General features: G+C 41.9%; 2 protein-coding genes across 21 annotated transcripts in view; one reads left to right on the top strand and one right to left on the bottom strand.

Moving 5' to 3' along the window:
- Window positions 1-1,369, bottom strand: part of dgkh (diacylglycerol kinase, eta) — an 87,680-nt gene extending 86,311 nt beyond the window's left edge. For 6 of the 20 annotated variants that reach the window (XM_090215507.1, XM_090215489.1, XM_090215490.1 and 3 more), the window contains exon 1: window positions 1,097-1,369. In XM_090215507.1, the coding sequence (XP_090071633.1) occupies window positions 1,097-1,144 (48 nt within the window). In that variant the 5' untranslated portion in view covers window positions 1,145-1,369. Of the gene's footprint in view, window positions 121-1,096 lie in introns of those variants that run through there. The other 14 variants (XM_090215487.1, XM_090215494.1, XM_090215495.1 and 11 more) reach the window with 7 other exon arrangements.
- A 3,994-nt stretch (window positions 1,370-5,363) lies between these two features.
- The window catches only part of vwa8 (von Willebrand factor A domain containing 8), a 92,018-nt gene continuing 77,160 nt past the window's right edge, over window positions 5,364-20,221 (top strand). The window contains exons 1-10 of the mRNA XM_036958712.2: window positions 5,364-5,681; window positions 6,130-6,207; window positions 6,332-6,462; window positions 8,874-8,984; window positions 15,711-15,878; window positions 15,980-16,144; window positions 16,275-16,324; window positions 16,420-16,528; window positions 18,748-18,852; window positions 18,929-19,072. Coding sequence (XP_036814607.2) covers window positions 5,543-5,681; window positions 6,130-6,207; window positions 6,332-6,462; window positions 8,874-8,984; window positions 15,711-15,878; window positions 15,980-16,144; window positions 16,275-16,324; window positions 16,420-16,528; window positions 18,748-18,852; window positions 18,929-19,072 — 1,200 coding nt within the window. The 5' untranslated portion in view covers window positions 5,364-5,542. The remainder of the gene's footprint in view (window positions 5,682-6,129; window positions 6,208-6,331; window positions 6,463-8,873; window positions 8,985-15,710; window positions 15,879-15,979; window positions 16,145-16,274; window positions 16,325-16,419; window positions 16,529-18,747; window positions 18,853-18,928; window positions 19,073-20,221) is intronic.

Raw genomic sequence — 20,221 nt, 5'->3', positions numbered from 1 at the left:
TCTTACATGCTCAGACCAGACTGAGGCTAGAGACCGCCTAGGCTGCCTCCCTCACACACAGACGCACCAGCAACCAACAACCGGTGGACATGGAATAACCGGTGGACATCGCCATGGAATACCCTAGTGGCCGCAACAGAAGCAGTCCAACTCATACTGTAACTGTATAACTGTAACGGATTTCAAAATCCCACAAAAAAATATGAGCAAATTGAACATGCAAACTATATGGGCAATGTTAACTGTAGGCCTATGTCTTTTTGGGCTATAGCCATAGGCAGGAAATAAAATGATATAGCAATAGCCTATTTTCCAGATTTTGACTAATGATATGTTATTAATTCTAAAAAGGCATAGGATAATAATAAACAATTTGATATTGCGCGGTTATAATAGGTCTACAGATTGTCAGAACACTTTCGACTCATGAAACAAAACTGATACAAATTAGCACAGGGGGGTAGCCTATTCCTACTTTGGAAACGGAAAATGTAGCCTATGGGTAAAGGGTTACATTCTTGTGCTGATATATGATATATTGATATATTGTATTGTAGAGAAACCATTCCATTGCTCAGGCTAAATGCCACTTGATAGCCTACTTTGCGATAATGTCACAGGAGAAGCCGCAGTCTTACAAAATATGTGATCTAAAAACACCATCAAATAAATAGAATAGGCTATTGACAACAAAAGTGTCCGATTTAACAGTCGTCTATAATGTAGCTACATGGATTAGGTTTGAACATAACATTGACCACTTGAATAGCAACTCCAGACAAAGACAACGAGCCTATAATCAGATACATGTTTAGTTTGTCTATAGGCTAACTTTGTTAAACATCAATCTGACTGTTCTATTGTTTTCACAGCAAAAGACAATAGGGGTTGAGTTCTCAGAAAAGCAAAGGCATTCGGTTCTCCAAAAACAATGACTGATCTGGATGGTGACAAGAAATTACTTAGAAATTATTCTAAAACGGGAGAAAAACGTCTGTCTTTTCCCTTTCAGTGTTTAGTCTCGTAGACAAAAGGCAAGACTAAGAAGACCACACTATTTTATTTCACTAGAAATAATTTGGCAAAAGCTACTGACCAGTTCTTCCCATGCAGGGCTACGAGTATAATGGTATACATCTTCCATAGTCCCACTCAGTCCGTTCCGGGAAACCAGTCTAGAAATAGTATATGCAGATTAATGGATACAGCTGTCTGTTTAGCGTAAAACCGTCTATATATGGTTTGAGGTCCTGAACCAGGTAGGCCTCCTAGGCTATAATTCCGTGTTGCCTATTACTCCACTCTACCACCTCCTCTAAAATCTTCTCTGCCGCTTCCCTCGCCGCTGGTTCAAGGGCTGAGCCTCGTCAACCACGTGATAAAGTCAAACCCTTATATGGCACGGAGGATCACCGAGGGAGAACGGGGCACCTCCTCCCCAATCCTCCCTGCCTTTTTCATCGTCACTGGTTCAATAGGAGGGGGGTGACGCCATAAAAACGAAGACACTGCCTTAAACAATTTTGACAGAGTTCGTTTCATTCTCGCCCATTAAGAATAGAATGATTATGGATATACACAGTAGTTAAATATAAGCATTTTTCACAGAGGGTAGAAGAATGTTGACTCTTTCTGTATTTTGTAATAGCCTACAGACGAAATTAGTGTGAAGCATAGCAGGATTAATTTATGTATTCAGACAATATTTACTTGTACACAATAGTCACAAACAAGACAAAATAACAATATTTAATTTGAAGGTATGTTTAGGCCTAGGTCTAGATATTTAATTAATTTTGAAAAATTATAGACTAACAATTAATTACAAAACAGAAATGTCTTGATGAATAAGTGGACCATCTTCCCTCAGCCTATACGAATTCAGAAGCAAAAATTGCTTTAACACAGTGCCTCCTCTGCCTATAAGCAGATTGACTACACACAAACTGAGTTTAGGGGGCCTCAATTTACTTTTGGGAGTTAGAATAGTAGAACACAAATATTGCAATTGGTACTGAATCAGCAGTTTTCCTCGTTATGTCCATCCCTGACAGTCAATTACCCATGTCAGCTAACATTTATAAATGTCTTGGTAAATTAGTCTAGCCAGCTATCCAAACCTTGTAGTAATCATGGCTGAATTAGGGCTACTGACCAGGCACGAAGGGCACGTGCCCAGGGGCCCTGACCTCCAGAGGGTCTCCACTGATTTTCTTTGTCACCCAGATATCTTATGAACATGGAATAGATCAAGGCAAAATGTATAGAATTGCAGGAAATTTGCTTTAAAACTGCAACATTTTCTCTCCACTTCTTGGCATGTGTCCTCAGATCCTCAGAAACGTCTACAGCTGCACCATTGAGATCATCTTGACTGGCTGTATCACTGGTTGGTATGGCAACTGACTGGCATCCAATCATAAGTCGCTGCAGAGGGTAATGCGTACGGCCCAGTACATCGATGGGGCCGAGCTCCCTGCCATCCAGGACCTCTATACCAGGCGGTGTCAGAGGAAGGCCCTAAAAATTGTCAAAGACTCCAGCAACCCAAGTCAAACTGATCTCTCTGATACCGCACAGCAAGCGATACCGGAGCGCCAAGTCTGGGACCAAAAGGCTCCTGAACAGAAGACTGCTGAACAGTTAATCAAATGGCTCTCTGGACTATTTGCATTGACCACTTTTTTTAGCACAGACTTTCTTGCACTGGCTCTATGCACACTCATTGGACTCTACTCACACACTCACATATACTACACTGACACTCCAACACACACATACACACACACACTACATACGCTCACACATAAAACACACACACACACATCCACATTGACACATCTTTCATACTCTTCACATATGCTGCTACTACTCCGTTTTTTATCTATCATGATTGCCCAGTCACTTTTACCCCTACCTACTTGTACATACAGTATTACCTCAATTACCTCAACTATCTTGTATCCCTCACATTGACTCGGTACCGGTACTCCTTGTATATAGCCTCGTTATTTTTATTTTATTGTTACTATTTCCTTTTTTTATTTAGCAAATTGCTTTTGCTTTTTAACTCTGAATTGTTGGAAAAGCATTTCAAAGTGATTTAGCAAAAGGTGTAGAATTCCTGGAAATTATCATTAAATGTCATTTTTTTCTCCCGCCCCATACCAAGATGTACGTTGACATTTATTGCCATGAATCAGGTGTGTGCCTTTCCAAATCATGTCCAATCAATTGAATTTTCCACAGGTGGACTCCAATCTAGTTGTAGAAACATCTCAAGGATGATCAATGGAAACAGGATGCACCTGAGCTCAATTTCGAGTCTCATAGCAAAGGGTCTGAATACTTATGTAAATAAGGTATTTCTGTTTTTTTTTTTATACATTTGCAAAAAAATCTAAAAACCTGTTTTCACATTGTCATTATGGGGTATTGTGTGGAGATTGCGAAAGATTTTTAAAAATGTAATCATTTTTAGAATAAGGCTGTAATGTAACAAAATGTGGTAAAATCAAGGGGTCTTAATACTTTCCGAAGGCTGTGTCGTCTGCAAACTTAGTGATGGTGTTGGAGTCGTGCCTGGCCATGCAGTTGTGGGTGAACAGGGAGTACAGATGGGGACAGAGCACGCACCCCTGGGGAGCTCCAGTGATGAGGATCCGCGTGGCGGATGTGTTGCTACCTACCCTTACCACCTGGGGGTGGCCCGTCAGGAAGTCCAGTATCCAGTTGCAGAGGGAGGTGTTTAGTCCCAGGATCCTTAGCTTAGTGATGAGCTTTGAGGGCCCTATGGTGTTGAACGCTGAGCTGTAGTCAATGAATAGCATTCTCACATAAGTGTTCCTTTTGTCCAGGTGGGAAAGGGCAGTGTGGAGTGCAATAGAGTTTGCATCATCTGTGGATCTTTTTGGGCGGTATGCACATTAGATTGGGTCTAGGGTTTCTGGGATAATGGTGTTGATGTGAGCCATTACCAACCTTTCAAAGCACTGTCTGTAATAGTCTGCAAGCCCTGCCACATGATATACCTGTACTTGTATGTTTGTTTTCTTAAACTTGCATCATGTTGTCTCCATGGCAGGAGTTGCGAGTGTCGAATAGCAGGATGTCCAAGAACTGGGTGAGTGTTCAATGTATATTTTCAGTTTAGATTACATTTAACGCTCAGCCTATTTGAAATTGAATTATGGTTTACTGAACATTTTTTATAATGCATTATACTACAATAATATGAATGTTGAAAATGTCTATCAATTTCCAGACTCACCATCTCTTGCAATCTTCCAGGTTCAAGGTGAAGCTAAGGTGAAGCTAATCACCTCTCTGTCCTCTACCATGTGTAAGATTTGTGTGTGTGATGTAGTGCTAGAGAAGTGTGCCCAAGGCCAAGGCAAGCTACAGGTCAATTATTTTGTTGAGTTCATCTTGTAGTACGTTTGCCTATCTGGGCATAGGCCCTAAAGTTCTGCAGTTATTTGAAGTCATCTTTATTTTATGTTTCAACTTATTTTACGATTCATATTTATTGTACAATGTTCCTGCAAACCTTTTCGCCCTGTTTCTCACTGGAGCTCGAAGAGAAAATAAAAGCAACCCAAACTTGTATCAAATCAAATCAAATTGTACTTGTCACTTGCGCCGAATACAACAGGTGTAGTGTGAAATGCTTACTTACAAGCCCTTAACCAACAATGCAGTTCAAGAAATAGAGTTAAGAAAATATTTACTAAATAAACTAAAGTAAAAAACTAAATAAAAGTAACACAATAAAATTACATGACAATAACGAGGCTATAAACAGGGAGTACAGGTTACTTGAGGTCATTTGTACATAGGGGTAAAGTGACTATGCATAGATAATAAACAGCGAGTAACAGCATTGCAAAAACAAGGGGAGGCATTTGTAAATAGTCCGGGTGGCCATTTGATTTGTTTAGTTGTTCAGCAGCCTCATAGCTTGGGGGTAGAAGCTGTTAAGGAGCCTTTTGGACCTAGACTTGGCGCTCCGGTACCTCTTGCCGTTCAGTAGCAGAGAGAACAATCTATGACTTGGGTGACCATTTTTTAGGTCTTCCTCTGACACCGCCTAGTATATACGTCCTGAATGTCAGGAAGCTTGGCCCCAGTGATGTATTGGGCCATACGCACTATAATTCCTGGTGGCACCACTCTTTCCTTCACCTTAGGCCCTAGGTCTCTTTCTTTTTACACAATTTCTTACACTATTACGATTGTTTCCCTATCTGTGCTTTTACTTACAGTCCACGTTAATTACATGCTAATACTTGCTAATAGGCGTAGATACTAGTTTACTGTGGAATTAGGAACTAGGTAGTTGAAGTGGTAGATGTGATTCCACTACGGAAGACATTTCTCACGGACACATTTTGTTCATCATTTATTATCTTCCGCCAATTGAAAGGTTGTCGGCGTAGCTACATTATGAAACCAGCATGAGGGAACGTAGTTAACTGCTAAATAACAGTCAAAACGGTCTTGTATTTTTGGATTCTCACTTCGATAACTTCTGTAATTCACCATGCATTCGCAGATCCTGTGCAAAGGCACGGCTGCGGCTGTGGCTGCGAGGAGAATGCGGAATATTTTAGGTCCTGTCCTGGGCAAAGGCGGCTGGACGTGGAATACTCATGAGGTCAAACTCCTCAATACATCGGCAGGTGACTGACCCTAGCTAACGTTAATAGTAACACTACAGGCTATTATCATAGTGTTCAACTATTGTTTTTGAGCCTAAAACCCCACTTTTGTCGTCTTTACATGTATATTTAAAGTGGGCTGATGTAACAGGCTAGCAAGTTAGCTAGCTAGCCACACCATGGAAGTAACTAGATTGTTAGCTAGCTGTCACCTGTCACCTACATTTCGTATGTTGCTGGTAGTTAGCTAGCTAAGAGTTTTACAACTACTGTAATCCAAGCTATCAGATTACACTGTCACACTCACATAACATGGTACATTTCCCGAAACAAATCATCCCTAGTTAACGTTAGGCCTACTCCTATTGGTTTTTACTTATGTGGCATTTGTTCCTGCAAACGTTGTATTAGTTTTGTGTGTGGCATCAATCACTGTATTGTACACAATCTTTTTTCTTCTGTGTGTCAGGTGACACAGTGAAGATAGGGGAGATCTCCTACCAGCTCAAAACACCCAGGAACCCAGAGCTAGTGCCCATCAATCACAGTATGTAGCACCAGTGATATGCTCTACCTTCAATGCAATGTATTTCTGTCTGTGTGTTGTGTATGAGCGAGATAATGAATGAGACAGTGAGTTTGTGTTTGCATGTCCTTCCTTGTGTTTTTAGTGTCAGAGACCCTGCCCCAGACTGTGGTCCAGCACCTGCGTTGGATCATGCAGAAGGATCTGTTGGGTCAGGATGTGTTCCTCATCGGACCCCCTGGACCCCTACGACGATCCATCGCCATGAAGTACCTGGTGAAAACAAACACACACACTCACTCTACTAGTCCACTGAGGAATTAAATTTTAATTGTCACATGCTTCATAAGCAACATGTGTAGAATAACAGTGCTTACGGTGCCTTCCCAAAAATGCAGAATACAATAAGACATATAATAATAGAAAAATTTATTGTAACACTTATTACACAATGAGCAATGATAGTGAGTCGATGTGCAGGGTTACGAGGACATTGAGTTAGATATGTACATATACAGTTGAAGTCGGAAGTTTACATACACTTAGGTTGGAGTCATTAAAACTAGTTTTTCAACCACTCCACAAATTTCTTGTTAACAAACTATAGTTTTGGCAAGTCGGTTAGGACATATACTTTGTCCATGATACAAGTAATTTTTTCCAACATTGTTTACAGTCAGATTATTTCACTTATAATTCACTGTATCATAATTCCAGTGCGTCAGAAGTTGACTGTGCCTTTAAACAGCTTGGAAAATTCCAGAAAATGATGTCATGGCTTTAGAAGCTTCTGATTGGCTAATTGACATAATTTGAGTCAATTGGAGGTGTACCTGTGGATGTATTTCAAGGCCTACCACCAAACACATTGCCCCTTTGCTTGACATCATGGGAAAATAAAAACAAATCAGCCAAGACCTCAGAATTTTTTTTTGAGACCTCCACAAGTCTGGTTCATCCTTGGGAGCAATTTCCAAACGCCTGAAGGTACCATGTTCATCTGTACATACAATAGTACGCAAGTATAAACACCATGGGACCACGCAGCCATCATACCGCTCAGGAAGGAGATGCATTCTGTCTCCTAGAAATGAATGTACTTTGGTTTGAAAAGTGCAAATCAATCCCAGAACAACAGCAAAGGACCTTCAAATCATATGTATTGGTCACATACACATGGTTAGCAGATGCGAGTGTAGCGAAATGCATGTGCTTCTAGTTCCGACAACGCAGTAATATCTAACAAGTAATCGAACAATTTCACAACAAGTGCCTTATACACACAAGTGTAAAGGAATGAAGAAGATTATGGTAAAGCACCTTGTGAAGATGCTGGAGGAAACGGGTACAAAAGTATCAATTTCCACAGTAAAACGAGTCCTATATCGACATAACCTGAAAGGCCGCTCAGCAAGGAAGAAGCCACTGCTCCAAAACCGCCATAAAAAGCCAGACTACAGTTTGCAACTGCACATGGGGACAAAGATCACACTTTTTGGAGAAATGTCTTCTGGTCTGATGAAACAAAAATAGAACTGTTTGGCCATAATGACCATCGTTATGTTTGGAGGAAAAAAGGGGAGGCTTGCAAGCCGAAGAACACCATCCCAACCGTGAAGCACGGGGGTGGCAGGATCATGTTGTGGGGGTGCTTTGCTGCAGGAGTGATTGGTGCACTTCACAAAATAGATGGCATCATGAGGAAGGAAAATTATGTGGATATATTGAAGCAACATCTCAAAGACATCAGTCAGGAAGTTAAAGCTTGGTCGCAAATGGGTCTTCCGAATAGACAATGACCCCAAGCATACTTCCAAAGTTGTGGCAAAATGGCTTAAGGACAACAAAGTCAAGGTATTGGAGTGGCCATCACAAAGCCCTGACATCAATCCCATAGAAAATGTGTGGGCAGAACTGAAAAAAGCATGTGCGTGCAAGGAGGCCTACAAACCTGACTCAGTTACACCATCTCTGTCAGGAGGAATGGGCCAAAATTCACCCAACTTATTGTGGGAAGCTTGTGAAAGGCTACTCAAAACGTTTGACCCAAGTTAAACAATTTATAGGCAATGCTACCAAATACTAATTGAGTGAATGTAAACGTATGACCCACTGGGAATGTGATGAAAGAAATAAAAGCTGAAATAAATCATTTTCTCTACCATTATTCTGACATTTCACATTCTTAAAATAAAGTGATGATCCTAACTGACCTAAGACAGGACATTTTTACTTGGATTAAATGTCAGGAATTGTGAAAAACTGAGTTTAAATGTATTTGGCTAAGGTGTATGTCAACTTCTGACTTCAACTGTAGGTAGGGGTAAACTGACTAGGCAACAGGATAGATAATAGACAGTAGCAGCAGCGTATGTGATGAGTGTGGACGTGCCGCTCTTTATCCATGCTGAAGCCTATCTAGGGAGTGGTGCTGTATTACAGGAGTTGCCAAACCTTAGTGAATTTCCAAAACCTATGTTCAACAGTAGCATAGCGCCATAGTTACTATTACTAGTAATATTAGTTACTATTACCATACAATAAACTATCAAAAGCTATGTGATAACTAATTACTATTAGTGCAAGTATACACTGTACATCATTATTGAGTGTTTTTAAAGTGTTATGGAGTACTCTAGTATTAGGAAGTGTTCTAAAGTGTTGTGTTGACTTCCCTGATTGGTTAGGAGCTGACTAAGAGGGAGGTGGAGTATGTAGCTCTGTCCAGAGACACTACAGAGACAGATCTCAAACAAAGAAGAGAGATACGATCTGGAACAGCCTTTTACATAGACCAGGTGAGTACCGTTCATATGTCCGTCAGCCCATCCGTCCGTCAATCTATCTGTATGCACTATATAGCTATCAATGTGAAGTTCTGAAAAGGTGTTTTAAAACTTTGGTCAGATATGTCAGTGGTGTGAACATTAAGACATTTAGTCTTTTGTCATTGCAGCTACATGCTGATGGTTATACGCTTTCTTGTTAAAAACGGCACTCATTTGTTGGTTTCCGATGAGAGCACCTCAATGATCAAAGCTCCACTCTCCAGCAGCACTGGTTAGATAAGCTGCTGTCAATATAAAGACCCTTTTCCTGGTTGGTTTATTTGTGGCTTGGTTCTACACTTGGGCTGGGAATTGCCAGGGACCACACAATACTATATCATGATGCTTAGGTGCCTATACGATATGTATTGCAATTCTATATGTATCACGATTTATCACAGTTGTATATGTATTGCGATTCGATACTGCTATTTTATAGTGATTCGATGTTCCAAACATATTGCTCACTATGTCTGCTGCAGAGGGTCGAAAGAGAGCCAAAATAAAAACGTTTTGATCAGTCATTGAAATAAAAGTGCTGAAAACATGTTCGCTCGCCATTTTAAAAGGAAGTTTGAGGCCAAACTATAGGAGGAGAAATACCAACGTTTTGGTGCAGGTACAGCCGACTAGCGCTAGCCAACCTTAATAACTGCCTTTTTAGAGAATCGATACTTGTACAGTAGTCATAGAATCAATATAATATTGCGATACTCTACTGTTTCGATTTTCCCTCCATCCCTATTCTACACTAACCATCTAATGATCAGTGAGATCCACCAGGACACAGTCCATTCTGTGAGCTGGTGAGCTAGCTAGCTCATACATCTGAAAGCAGTATCAATGATTTTGCCAGGTAACATTCCTCAACATTTAAAAATAACTTAATATTTCATAAAGATTGGATAGAATTTATGCGGACATGTTATTACTGACTTGTCACCAATGTTCCCGCTAAGCTGTGCGCAGGCGTGTAGCTCCCCAGGACTGCCACGCTGAAGAAATATCAGCCCGCTCAGAGAAACATGAGATTGAACTTCAACTTTCTAGAGTTTTTCCACTTAGTTAACACTATCAACGTTTCCCTTTCTGTGGGAACTGTGATTGAATCAACGCAGTATTAGCCACTTTCAATGCAACATACTGAAACAGAACAAACTATGCAACACTTAGTATGCAAAACTAGCTATGCAAGAATTTTTGTTGTCGGCAGAACGCACCAGAGTAGGATTCTATTGCAATGATAGGCTCGACTCAGCCCATACTCTACACAGACCCGCACGGCATAACCAATCAGAGCTGCAGTGGGCCTATTTGCAAATAGACTATTGCCATATATGGATCTGTGCCATTCACTTAAAACTGCACTGTGTTTACAGCATGAGCGGTCGTAAAAGGTTATGGATGGCATTTTCTCCATTGTTTTTGATGGTAGGCCACTCTAGTAGGCCTACATTATGATCAAGTAGGCTACTGTAACTTAAAGCGGGTACAGCCTCAGTGTTCACAGTAAACGCGCAACGTTCATGTTTGCGCTCAGCAGACCTGAAATTTGCCCAGTTCAAATGATATATTTTTTGGCAAACCAATGCATGTCCCTTATTATTTAAAAAACATGGATGGAATTGTATCTCTCAACCTGACCCAAATAAGATGATGGTTCAATGAGATGGATAAGAGGATGCATATAGACTTCAGGGCTCGACATTAACACTTGTCCGGGACAAGTAAAAAACCTTTGAGTTTTTAGTAAATGTAAAACATATCTATGCAAAAATTCTAGGGAATAATAATAATTTATATATTCATATTTATAATAAAATAATCATTTATAATAAAAATAATCAGGATGTTGTGTCAAATGGGGTAAATGGAGATGGAGGAACACCATGCTGTTTTTGACCCATTTCTGGATGTGGAAATTATATTTTAGATGGTGTCAGCATAATTTTATTTTCATGAATTTTGGAGTAGAATGTCCTTTTAAAAAGTCACCAGAATTGAGCTTCTGTCCTTCTACATAAAAATGATCCTTCCCGTGAGAATTTTTATGTAGAAGGACAGAAGCTCAATTCTGGTGACTTTTTAAAAGGACATTCTACTCCAAAATTCATGAAAATAAAATTATGCTGACACCATCTAAAATATAATTTCCACATCCAGAAATGGGTCAAAAACAGCATGGTGTTCCTCCATCTCCATTTACCCCATTTGACACAACATCCTGATTATTTTTATTATAAATGATTAGCAAGGTGACTCACGGCAGGGTAGCCTAGTGGTTAGAGCGTTGGACTAGTAACCGGAAGGTTGCAAGTTCAAATCCCCGAGCTGACAAGGTACAAATCTGTCGTTCTGCCCCTGAACAGGGCAGTTAACCCACTGTTCCTGGGCCGTCATTGAAAATAAGAATTTGTTCTTAACTTGATAAAATAAAAAATAAACATGTACAAAATGATCCTCTTTCACTAAAAGCATGATGGTCATGACTTTCTTACATGAAAGGGAAGGTTAACTTGGCCCCAGACAATTGCCCCTGCCGAGGCGCAGTTGATGAACAGGTGCCTTATTAAACCAATGCTACATAGGCCTACTTCAGTTGTAAAACCATCTCTCCAGCGCTTAATATTGGGAGCTGAGAAATCAATCTGACCTTTGGAAAGCTGGGATTCATATCTTAGTTAGTTATCTTGCTTTGAAGTAGCCTACTTTAGCCTTTTGATCCCTGATATATTGAATGAGGAATTATTTTATAAAGAAATGTTGTAATTGTGATGTTTTGTAGGATATGATGGGTGGCCAACCAGCCTCCAGGAGAGGATTAAAGGGGCAGTGTTGTATTTTGAGACCGGCTTGAATATGCAAAAATGCCAATAGAAAGAGGGTCACCTACATTTGAATGATAATAATACATTTTATTTTGTAAAGTGGTTCCTTGCATCATACAAAACCATTTTCAGTTATCTTTTTGGCCCATTTGTGTTACAGACCTTCTTTTGGGGGGGACAAGTGACAATCAAAATGTTAATGTCAAGCCCTGTAGACACTCATCCACTGGTCTCTACTCTGCCTAGAAACAGTCAGCTGGGTCACCATGGAGACAGGGTGTTAATAAACTGCAGTGATTCCCCCAGAGGGAAGCCCTCGGATCATCCTCTCCCTGGGGTTCAGATGATAGACCCTCAATGATTGATCCGAGGGCCATTCAATCAGGGAAAACATCACCCATTCTGCAATAATTCATTTTTGCGGCCTACTTTATTCAACTAGACAATATGTCAAATGTATAATTTGCTGCAAGGATCAAATTGCTGCAGGAAGAGGCAGAGCAATGTTGCTTTTGTGGCCTACTCCTCTCCTCCTCCTCCTCCTCCTCCTCCTCTTCCTCCTCCTCCTCTTCTTCTTCTTCCAATGAAAACAAAGCAACCAGGATTAGTGTTTTCACCTCCTCTCCTCCCCCTCTTCCCCGCTGGCCACCATCCATCCCATCAAAGAGAAAACAGGTTTCCATTGTTCCCATGGCAACAGGTGCTGAATAGCTGCACCATTATGGATTGAGCTAATTGGTGTCAACATTATTCACAAATTTGTCATTTACTTCAGCAATGGCTGTTTTGGCTAGATTTGTTCGTGTGTGTGTGTGGATCGGGATGCATGAAACTGGTTTTCTGTCAGGATTGGGTACTAGCAGAAGGGTGTGTTGATAAGAGCATCAGTGTATTCCTGTGGGCCTTGCGCTCATTTGGAGACCTATATTCAGGCTTTGTGTGTCAACCCATCTGCTCTCCCCTCTCTTCTTGCCTCTCTTCTCTCACTAATAGACTCCTCCAATTCAACATCCTTGTAGTCAGCATCTAATATAGATCCAGGGCTGGAAATAATCACTGTCCCCAGAGATTCTTCTGCCATTGAAATCCTTGGGCGGGCCGCCTAAGCATTTTATTGGGCCACCTAAGCCCAGTTGGTGTTTTCTTAGTGTTATTTTTTAAAATATATTTCCGGCATAAAAATGCTTTAAGATATAAAGTATGTAGAAAAGATAATGGACTAATATATATTTTTTATAATATAATCTTTGAGAACTAACAATCACCAAAATTAAAGCTAGACAGTCAAGGAGAATTGAAAATTCCAAAAACAATGAATTTAGCAGTATGGATTTTATTATGGTTGAGCAAAATAACACAGCATTAGTCATGACAAAATGCGTATTGCAGGATAATAGCTTTAAAACGGCAATATTTTATCTTAGCTCCATGGCAGAATATGTCGAATCGCAGGAAATTTGTTTTAAAACTGCAAAAAAATCTAATTGAGAAATGTGTGGAAGAGGCCCTCCCGAGTGGCGCAGCGGTCTAAGGCGTTACTACAGACCCCGGTTCATTCCTGGGCTGTGCCACAACCAGCCGTTGACGGGTGTCCCATTGGACGGTGCACAATTGGCCCAGCGTCGTTCGGGTTAGGGGAGGGTTCAGCCAGGGGGGTCTTTACTTGTCTCATCACGTCCTAGCAAGTTCTTGTGGAGGGCCGGGTGCCTGCAGGCTGTTCACGGTATCCAGTTGAACGGTGTTTCCTCTGACACATTGGTGCGGCTGGCGGGTGTTAAGGAGCGTGGTTAGGCGGGTCATGTTTCGCAAGACGCGTGACTCCACTTTCACCTCTCCCGAGCCCGTTGGGGAATTGCAGTGATGAGACAAGATCGTAATTGAAATTGGGACATTTTTGGAAATGTGGAATTGCAGGAAATTGGCTTAAAATTGCAAACATTTCTCTACACCACCTAGATGGGGGCCGCTCAAATGTTCTCTAAAATTCAGCTACGCCACATACCTCACCCCCTGCCATGCCAACCACCTAAGTCCCTTTTTGATCCAAAAAAAATCCCTTTTTGATCCTTTGAAATCAGGTCCAACTCTAATTATATTAAACATCCTCCAACCCAGGAGGCTAGTCAATCTGCAAATAGACGTCATTACAGTGATTGGAATCTCACCTTCAATAATGACCTAGTTGGACCAATGAATGCCCTAGCCTTGTGCTTTAGCTTATTCTATGGCATGACAACAGGAACGGAGTGGCTGGAGTCGATTATGGGTTATTGAGAATATTGAGTGCTACCGTACCATTTCAGTTTCAAGTAAGACTTTCTCTAAGAATCAAGGAACTTTTTGTTCCTGCTTCCTGTGACATAGCCTAACCCCCAGATCTACAGGTAACTGCCAAAATAATGGAAACACTTAGTAAATGAGGGATACAAAGTGTATTGAAAGCAGGTGCTTCCACACAGGTGTGGTTCCTGAGTTAATTAAGCATTTAACATCCCATCATGCTTAGGGTCATGTATAAAAATGCTGGGCAAGCCATTATTTTGTCTACCATGGCTATACTCACATAGGATGAAAATGTCCCCATCCACAAGGTATAAGTGGTTACTGAATGTTTTGATGAGCATGAAAATGAAGTAAACCATATGCCATGGCTGTCTCAGTCACCAGATCTCAAACCAATGAAACACTTATGGGAGATTCTGGAGCGGTGCCTGAGACAGTGGTTTCCACCACCATCAACAAAACACCAAATTATGGAATATCTTGTGGAAGAATGGTGTTGCAACCCTCCAATAGAGTTCCAGACACTAGTAGAATATATGTCCCGGTACGTTGAAGCTGTTCTGGCTCAAGGTGGCCCAACACCCTGTTAAGACATTTTATTACGGAGTTTCCTTTATTTGGGCAGTTACATCATACATCAAGTCAACTCCAGCTACTAGCTAGCCAGTTCTCTTGCGTCTTTTCTCCAGCTTCCAGGCCATGTCCAACTTAAGGCAACAGTCCCATTGCTCTGTGGGGTTCTTATTATAAAAAGCCAGAGAAACTATTTTGAGGGATGTTTTTCTTTCTCTTCCAACCATGTCGTCCTCTTCTGTATCCAAACCCAGCACAACACACACACAACACACACACACACGCACACACACAAGGCCTGCTTATGGTTTTGCGTCCTCTCGCCATCCTGCGTCACTCCACATTTCTACCAATTATCTGATTACAGTGTCCTCTGGGCTGAAAATGGACCAATGGTTTATATATAGTCATCTGGTTCCAGCTATAGTTTTTATGGTTGCTCTTCCCAGAGACCCGGGCCGTGTATTTACATGTAAACCTAATTATATGGCAACATCGCTCTGTGGTCGGCCCAGATGGCTAAAGTTTCTTGCCTTTGACGTCAGAGCTGTTTGATTTGCCTACACACACACACACACACACACACACACACACTCACACAGTTTTATCTTCTTAACACAATAGACCTATCACACGTCTGGTTAGGGTAGAATATAGCCTGTGTTAAAATAGCCAGACTGTTTTGACCCAGAAGGACTTTCTTAGGAAAGCATTATGGTAGGTCTGTGTTGTTCAACGAAGCGGGGGCAGTTTGACTATAAAGATAAGGGTAAACTTTTACGTAGTAATGTCGATATTGGAACATGGGTTGGGAAGGACAAGCAGAGGTAGTAGTGCTTGCAGATACACAGGGATTCAGGGAATAGTCCTGTTAGCCTGATGTGTGTCAATCAACTCATCAACAAAGCAGTCAATCGATCAACCAATAAAACCAATCAGTTCATCACAGGTAATTTGCGTCGTTTTACAGTGTGTAGTTTATGTGTATTGTATAACTAAAGTTGTATTGCAGTGTGCGGTGCGGGCGGCGACAGAGGGCAGGATCCTGGTTCTAGAGGGGCTGGAGAAAGCGGAGAGGAACGTTCTCCCGGTTCTGAACAACCTGTTGGAGAACCGAGAGATGCAGCTGGAGGACGGACGCTTCCTCATGTCCTACCAGCGCTACGACAAACTACTGACGGTGAGACCTGTGTGTGTGTGTGTCAGCTGTGTGTGGGCGTATTGAGCAACGTGTGCTGCCCCAGCGTACAAGGGCAGTCGATTTAACCCTGTCCCCTGCAGGAGCACACCAAAGAGGAGCTGGATGCGTGGCAGATTGTGCGTGTGAGCGAGGACTTCCGGGTCATCGCCCTAGGACTTCCTGTCCCCCGGTACAAAGGCAACCCTTTGGACCCGCCCCTCCGATCCCGCTTCCAAGCCAGAGACATCTACTACCTACCCTTCAAGGTTAGAGCAACGATCCCAGATCAACTAGCCTATCCTGCGGGCTATATTAATTACAGATGTGGGTAAGAAGGAGAAACACTTTGGAAGCACCAGTGTCGTGTCTGATTACTTCCTATTTCTTCTCTCTCAGGATCAGTTGGAAATCCTGTACGTTGTTGGACCAAATGTGCCTGCCGAGAGGTAAAGACACACACACTAATGCTGTACAACTTTGAACAGAGTTATAATTTAGTAATAGCCTAATACGTGTGCTGTGTTGTCTCTTTGTATCTCAGGGTGTCCCAGCTGCTGTCGTTTGCCACCACTCTCTGTTCCCAGGAGTCATCCAACCTGGGTCTGCCTGATTTCCCTGTGGACAACCTGCCTCCTGCTCTAACAGTACTGGTAAGACCGATGGAGGGAGGGAGGGATGAGCAAAGCATGAAGGAGGGGGAGGAGAGGAGTGAGGGTATTGGGCTAGCCTTGGTCTGCCTGACTTCTCTGGGGACAACCTGACTCCTGCTCTCACAGTACTGGTAAGACCGATGGAGGGAGGGATGAGCGAAGCATGAAGGGGGGGGAGGAGAGGAGTGAGGGTATAGGGCTAGCCTTGGTCTGCCTGACTTCTCTGGGGACAACCCCCCTCCTGCTCTTCCAGTACTTTTGAGAAACGTCTGGAGGGAAATGGATGTAGAGGTGAGGGACAAGGGAGTGAGGACATAGAGCTGCTTGACAGATATCCTTGGTATGGGTCTACTCCTCCACATTATTAAGAGTCAATTCACCCACCAAACAATCAATCAATTAGACAATATGTCAACCAACTTATCAATCAGTTATTTAGGCAATTTACAGTACCAGTCAAAAGTTTGGACACACCTATTCATTCAAGGATTTTTCTTTATTTTTTTACTATTTTCTACATAATACTGAAGACATCAAAACAATGAAATAACACATATGGAATCATGTAGTAACCAAAAAAGTGTTAAACAAATATTTAATTATTTAAATATTTAAATATTTAATATTTTAGATTCTTCAAAGTAGCCACCCTTAGCCTTGATGATAGCTTTGCACGCTATTGGCGTTCTCTCAACCAGCTTCACCATATGCTGAGCACTTGTTGGCTGCTTTTCCTTCACTCTGCGGTCCAACTAATCCAAACCATCTCAAATGGTTTGAAGTCGGGTGATTGTGGAGGCTGGGTGATTGTGGAGGCCAGGTCATCTGATACAGCACTCCATCCCTCTCCTTCTTGGTCAAATAGACCTTACACGGCCTGGAGGTGTGTTGAAAAACAAATGATAGTCCCACTAAGCGCAAACCAGATGGGATGGCGTATCGCTGCAGAATGCTGTGGTAGCCATGCTGGTTAAGTGTCCCTTGAATTCTAAATAAATCCCTGACATTGTCACCAGCAAAGCACCATCACACCTCCTCCTCCATGCTTCACATTGGGAACCACACACGCGCAGATCATCCGTTCATCTACTCTGCGTCTCACAAAGACACAGCTGTTGGAGCCAAAAATCTCATCAGACCCAAGGACAGATTTCCACCAGTTTAATATCCATTGCTTGTGTTTCTTGGCCCAAGCAAGTCTCTTCTTATTATTGGTGTCCTTTAGTAGTGGTTTCTTTGCAGCAATTCGACCATGAAGGTCTGATGTGTCTGTCTTTAACTGTGAAGCATTTATTTGGGCTGCAATTTGAGTTTCAGTTAACGCTAATTAACTTATCCTCTGCAGCAGAGGTAACTCTGGGTCTTCCTTTCCTGTGGCGGACCTCATGAGAGCCAGTTTCATCATTGCGCTTGATGGTTTTTGCGACTGCACTTGCAGAAACTTTCAAAGTTTTTTCCATAATATGGAGTTGGTCTTTTACCAAATAGGGCTATCTTCTGTATAACACCCCTACTTTCTCACAACACAATTGATTGGCTCAAACGCATTAAGAAGGAAAAAAAATCCACAAATTAACTTTTAACAAGGCACACCTGCTAATTGAAATGCATTTGAGGTGACTACCTCATGAAGCTAGTTGAGAGAATGCCAAGAGTGCGCAAAGCTGTCATCAATGCAAAGGGTGGCTACTTTGAAGAATCTCAAATATAACATATATATATTTATTTATTTTTAAAATTTATTTTATTATTTTACCCCTTTTTCTCCCCAATTTCGTGGTATCCAATTGGTAGTGTCTACTGTCTTGTCTCATCGCTGCAATTCCCATACGGACTCGTACGGACTGCTTCTTGACACAACGCACATCCAACCCGGAAGCCAGCCGCACCGATGTGTCGGAGGAAACACCCTACATCTAGCAACCGGTCGCGGCCGGCTGCGGCAGAGCCTGGGCTCGAAACCCAATGCAGAGCCTTAGACCACTGCGCCACCCAGGAGGCCCCAAATATAACATATATTTTGATTTGTTTAACACTTGATTCCATATGTGTTATTTCATAGTTTTGATGTCTTCATTATTATTATACAATGTAGAAAATAGTAAAAATAAAGAAAAACCCTCGAATGAGTAGGTGTGTCCAAACTTTTGAGTGATACTGTATATTCAGTTTCAACCAACCAACCAACCAACCCTTTCCCTGTTCCTGTGTTCTTCCAGGAGCATTTTCCCATGCTGTCGTCCCAGCAGCTAGTGCAGAGGCTCTACCCCTACCAAGCCATGTTGGGGAAGGAGGGCTGCACCGCCGTGGAGGGGGTTCTTAGTGTAAGAACACACACGGACAGGCATGCACAGTTACACACACACACACACACAGCTGACTGTTGTCGTCTCTCTCCAGAGGTTTGAGTTGCTGGACGCGTGTCAGCAGCCGGCTTCCAGTGCTGTCCTGAAGGTGGCGCCAGCGAACACAGAGCAGCCCGGCCAGCCTGGAGCCCAGGCTGACGTCACAGTCCGCATCACAGACAAGGACATCACCTTCCAGGTAACACAACCCCTTTGTGATTGTGAACCATTCTGTAGAGAAGGCTGACTACTGGGGCAGTGTGGGGTTTGGAGGAATGACATACCAGAGTTGAAAGAGATGTTCGGGTCCACAGCCATCTACTAGACGGTATATGGCTTTGGTCCTCAGTTCCAAGTCGCCTGGTCAGTGAGAATGGTGGCGTTATCTGCAGTTCTTTGAAAGCTCATTTTTGTTGTGTGTTTGAACTCTCATGTGGGACCCTGGAAGTGTGTGTGTTTGATCTTCTGTGAGGCCCCATATCTGCCGGATTATGAGAGAAAGGGCAGTACGTAATATGGATTAAAGATGGTGTGTGTTGATGTGTAACAAAATGGTGATATCTGGTTGTTTTTCTAGTTAATATGAACTCTCTGTTTTCTTTAGCATTACTGGATTCATCTCTCTCGTTTTCTCTTTATTTTTCTCTTTCTCTCTCTATATATACAGTGCATTCGGTCCTATTGAGGGGAAAGACAAATTAATCAATTTTAGAATAAGGTGTAACAAAATGTGGAAAAAGTCAAGGTGTTTGAATACTTTCCGAATGCACTGTGTGTGTGTGTGTGTGTGGCAAGAAATAATGTGAACCCTTTGGAATCACCTCAATTTCTGCATAAATTGGTCATCAAATTTGATCTGATCTTCATCTAAATTATATATTATATATATATACAGTGCCTTGCGAAAGTATTCGCCCCCCATGAACTTTGCGACCTTTTGCCACATTTCAGGCTTCAAACATAAAGATATAAAACTGTATTTTTTTGTGAAGAATCAACAACAAGTGGGACACAATCATGAAGTGGAACGACATTTATTGGATATTTCAAACTTTTTTAACAAATCAAAAACTGAAAAATTGGGCGTGCAAAATTATTCAGCCCCCTTAAGTTAATACTTTGTAGCGCCACCTTTTGCTGCGATTAACGCTGTAAGTCGCTTGGGGTATGTCTCTATCAGTTTTGCACATCGAGAGACTGAAATTTTTTCCCATTCCTCCTTGCAAAACAGCTCGAGCTCAGTGAGGTTGGATGGAGAGCATTTGTGAACAGCAGTTTTCAGTTCTTTCCACAGATTCTCGATTGGATTCAGGTCTGGACTTTGACTTGGCCATTCTAACACCTGGAT

This window comes from Oncorhynchus mykiss, chromosome 22, assembly GCF_057628025.1.
Source record: "Oncorhynchus mykiss isolate SJ-2025 chromosome 22, ASM5762802v1, whole genome shotgun sequence".
In the NCBI taxonomy this organism is placed as follows: Eukaryota; Metazoa; Chordata; class Actinopteri; order Salmoniformes; family Salmonidae; genus Oncorhynchus; species Oncorhynchus mykiss.
This window is presented reverse-complemented; position numbering and strand designations above follow the sequence as displayed.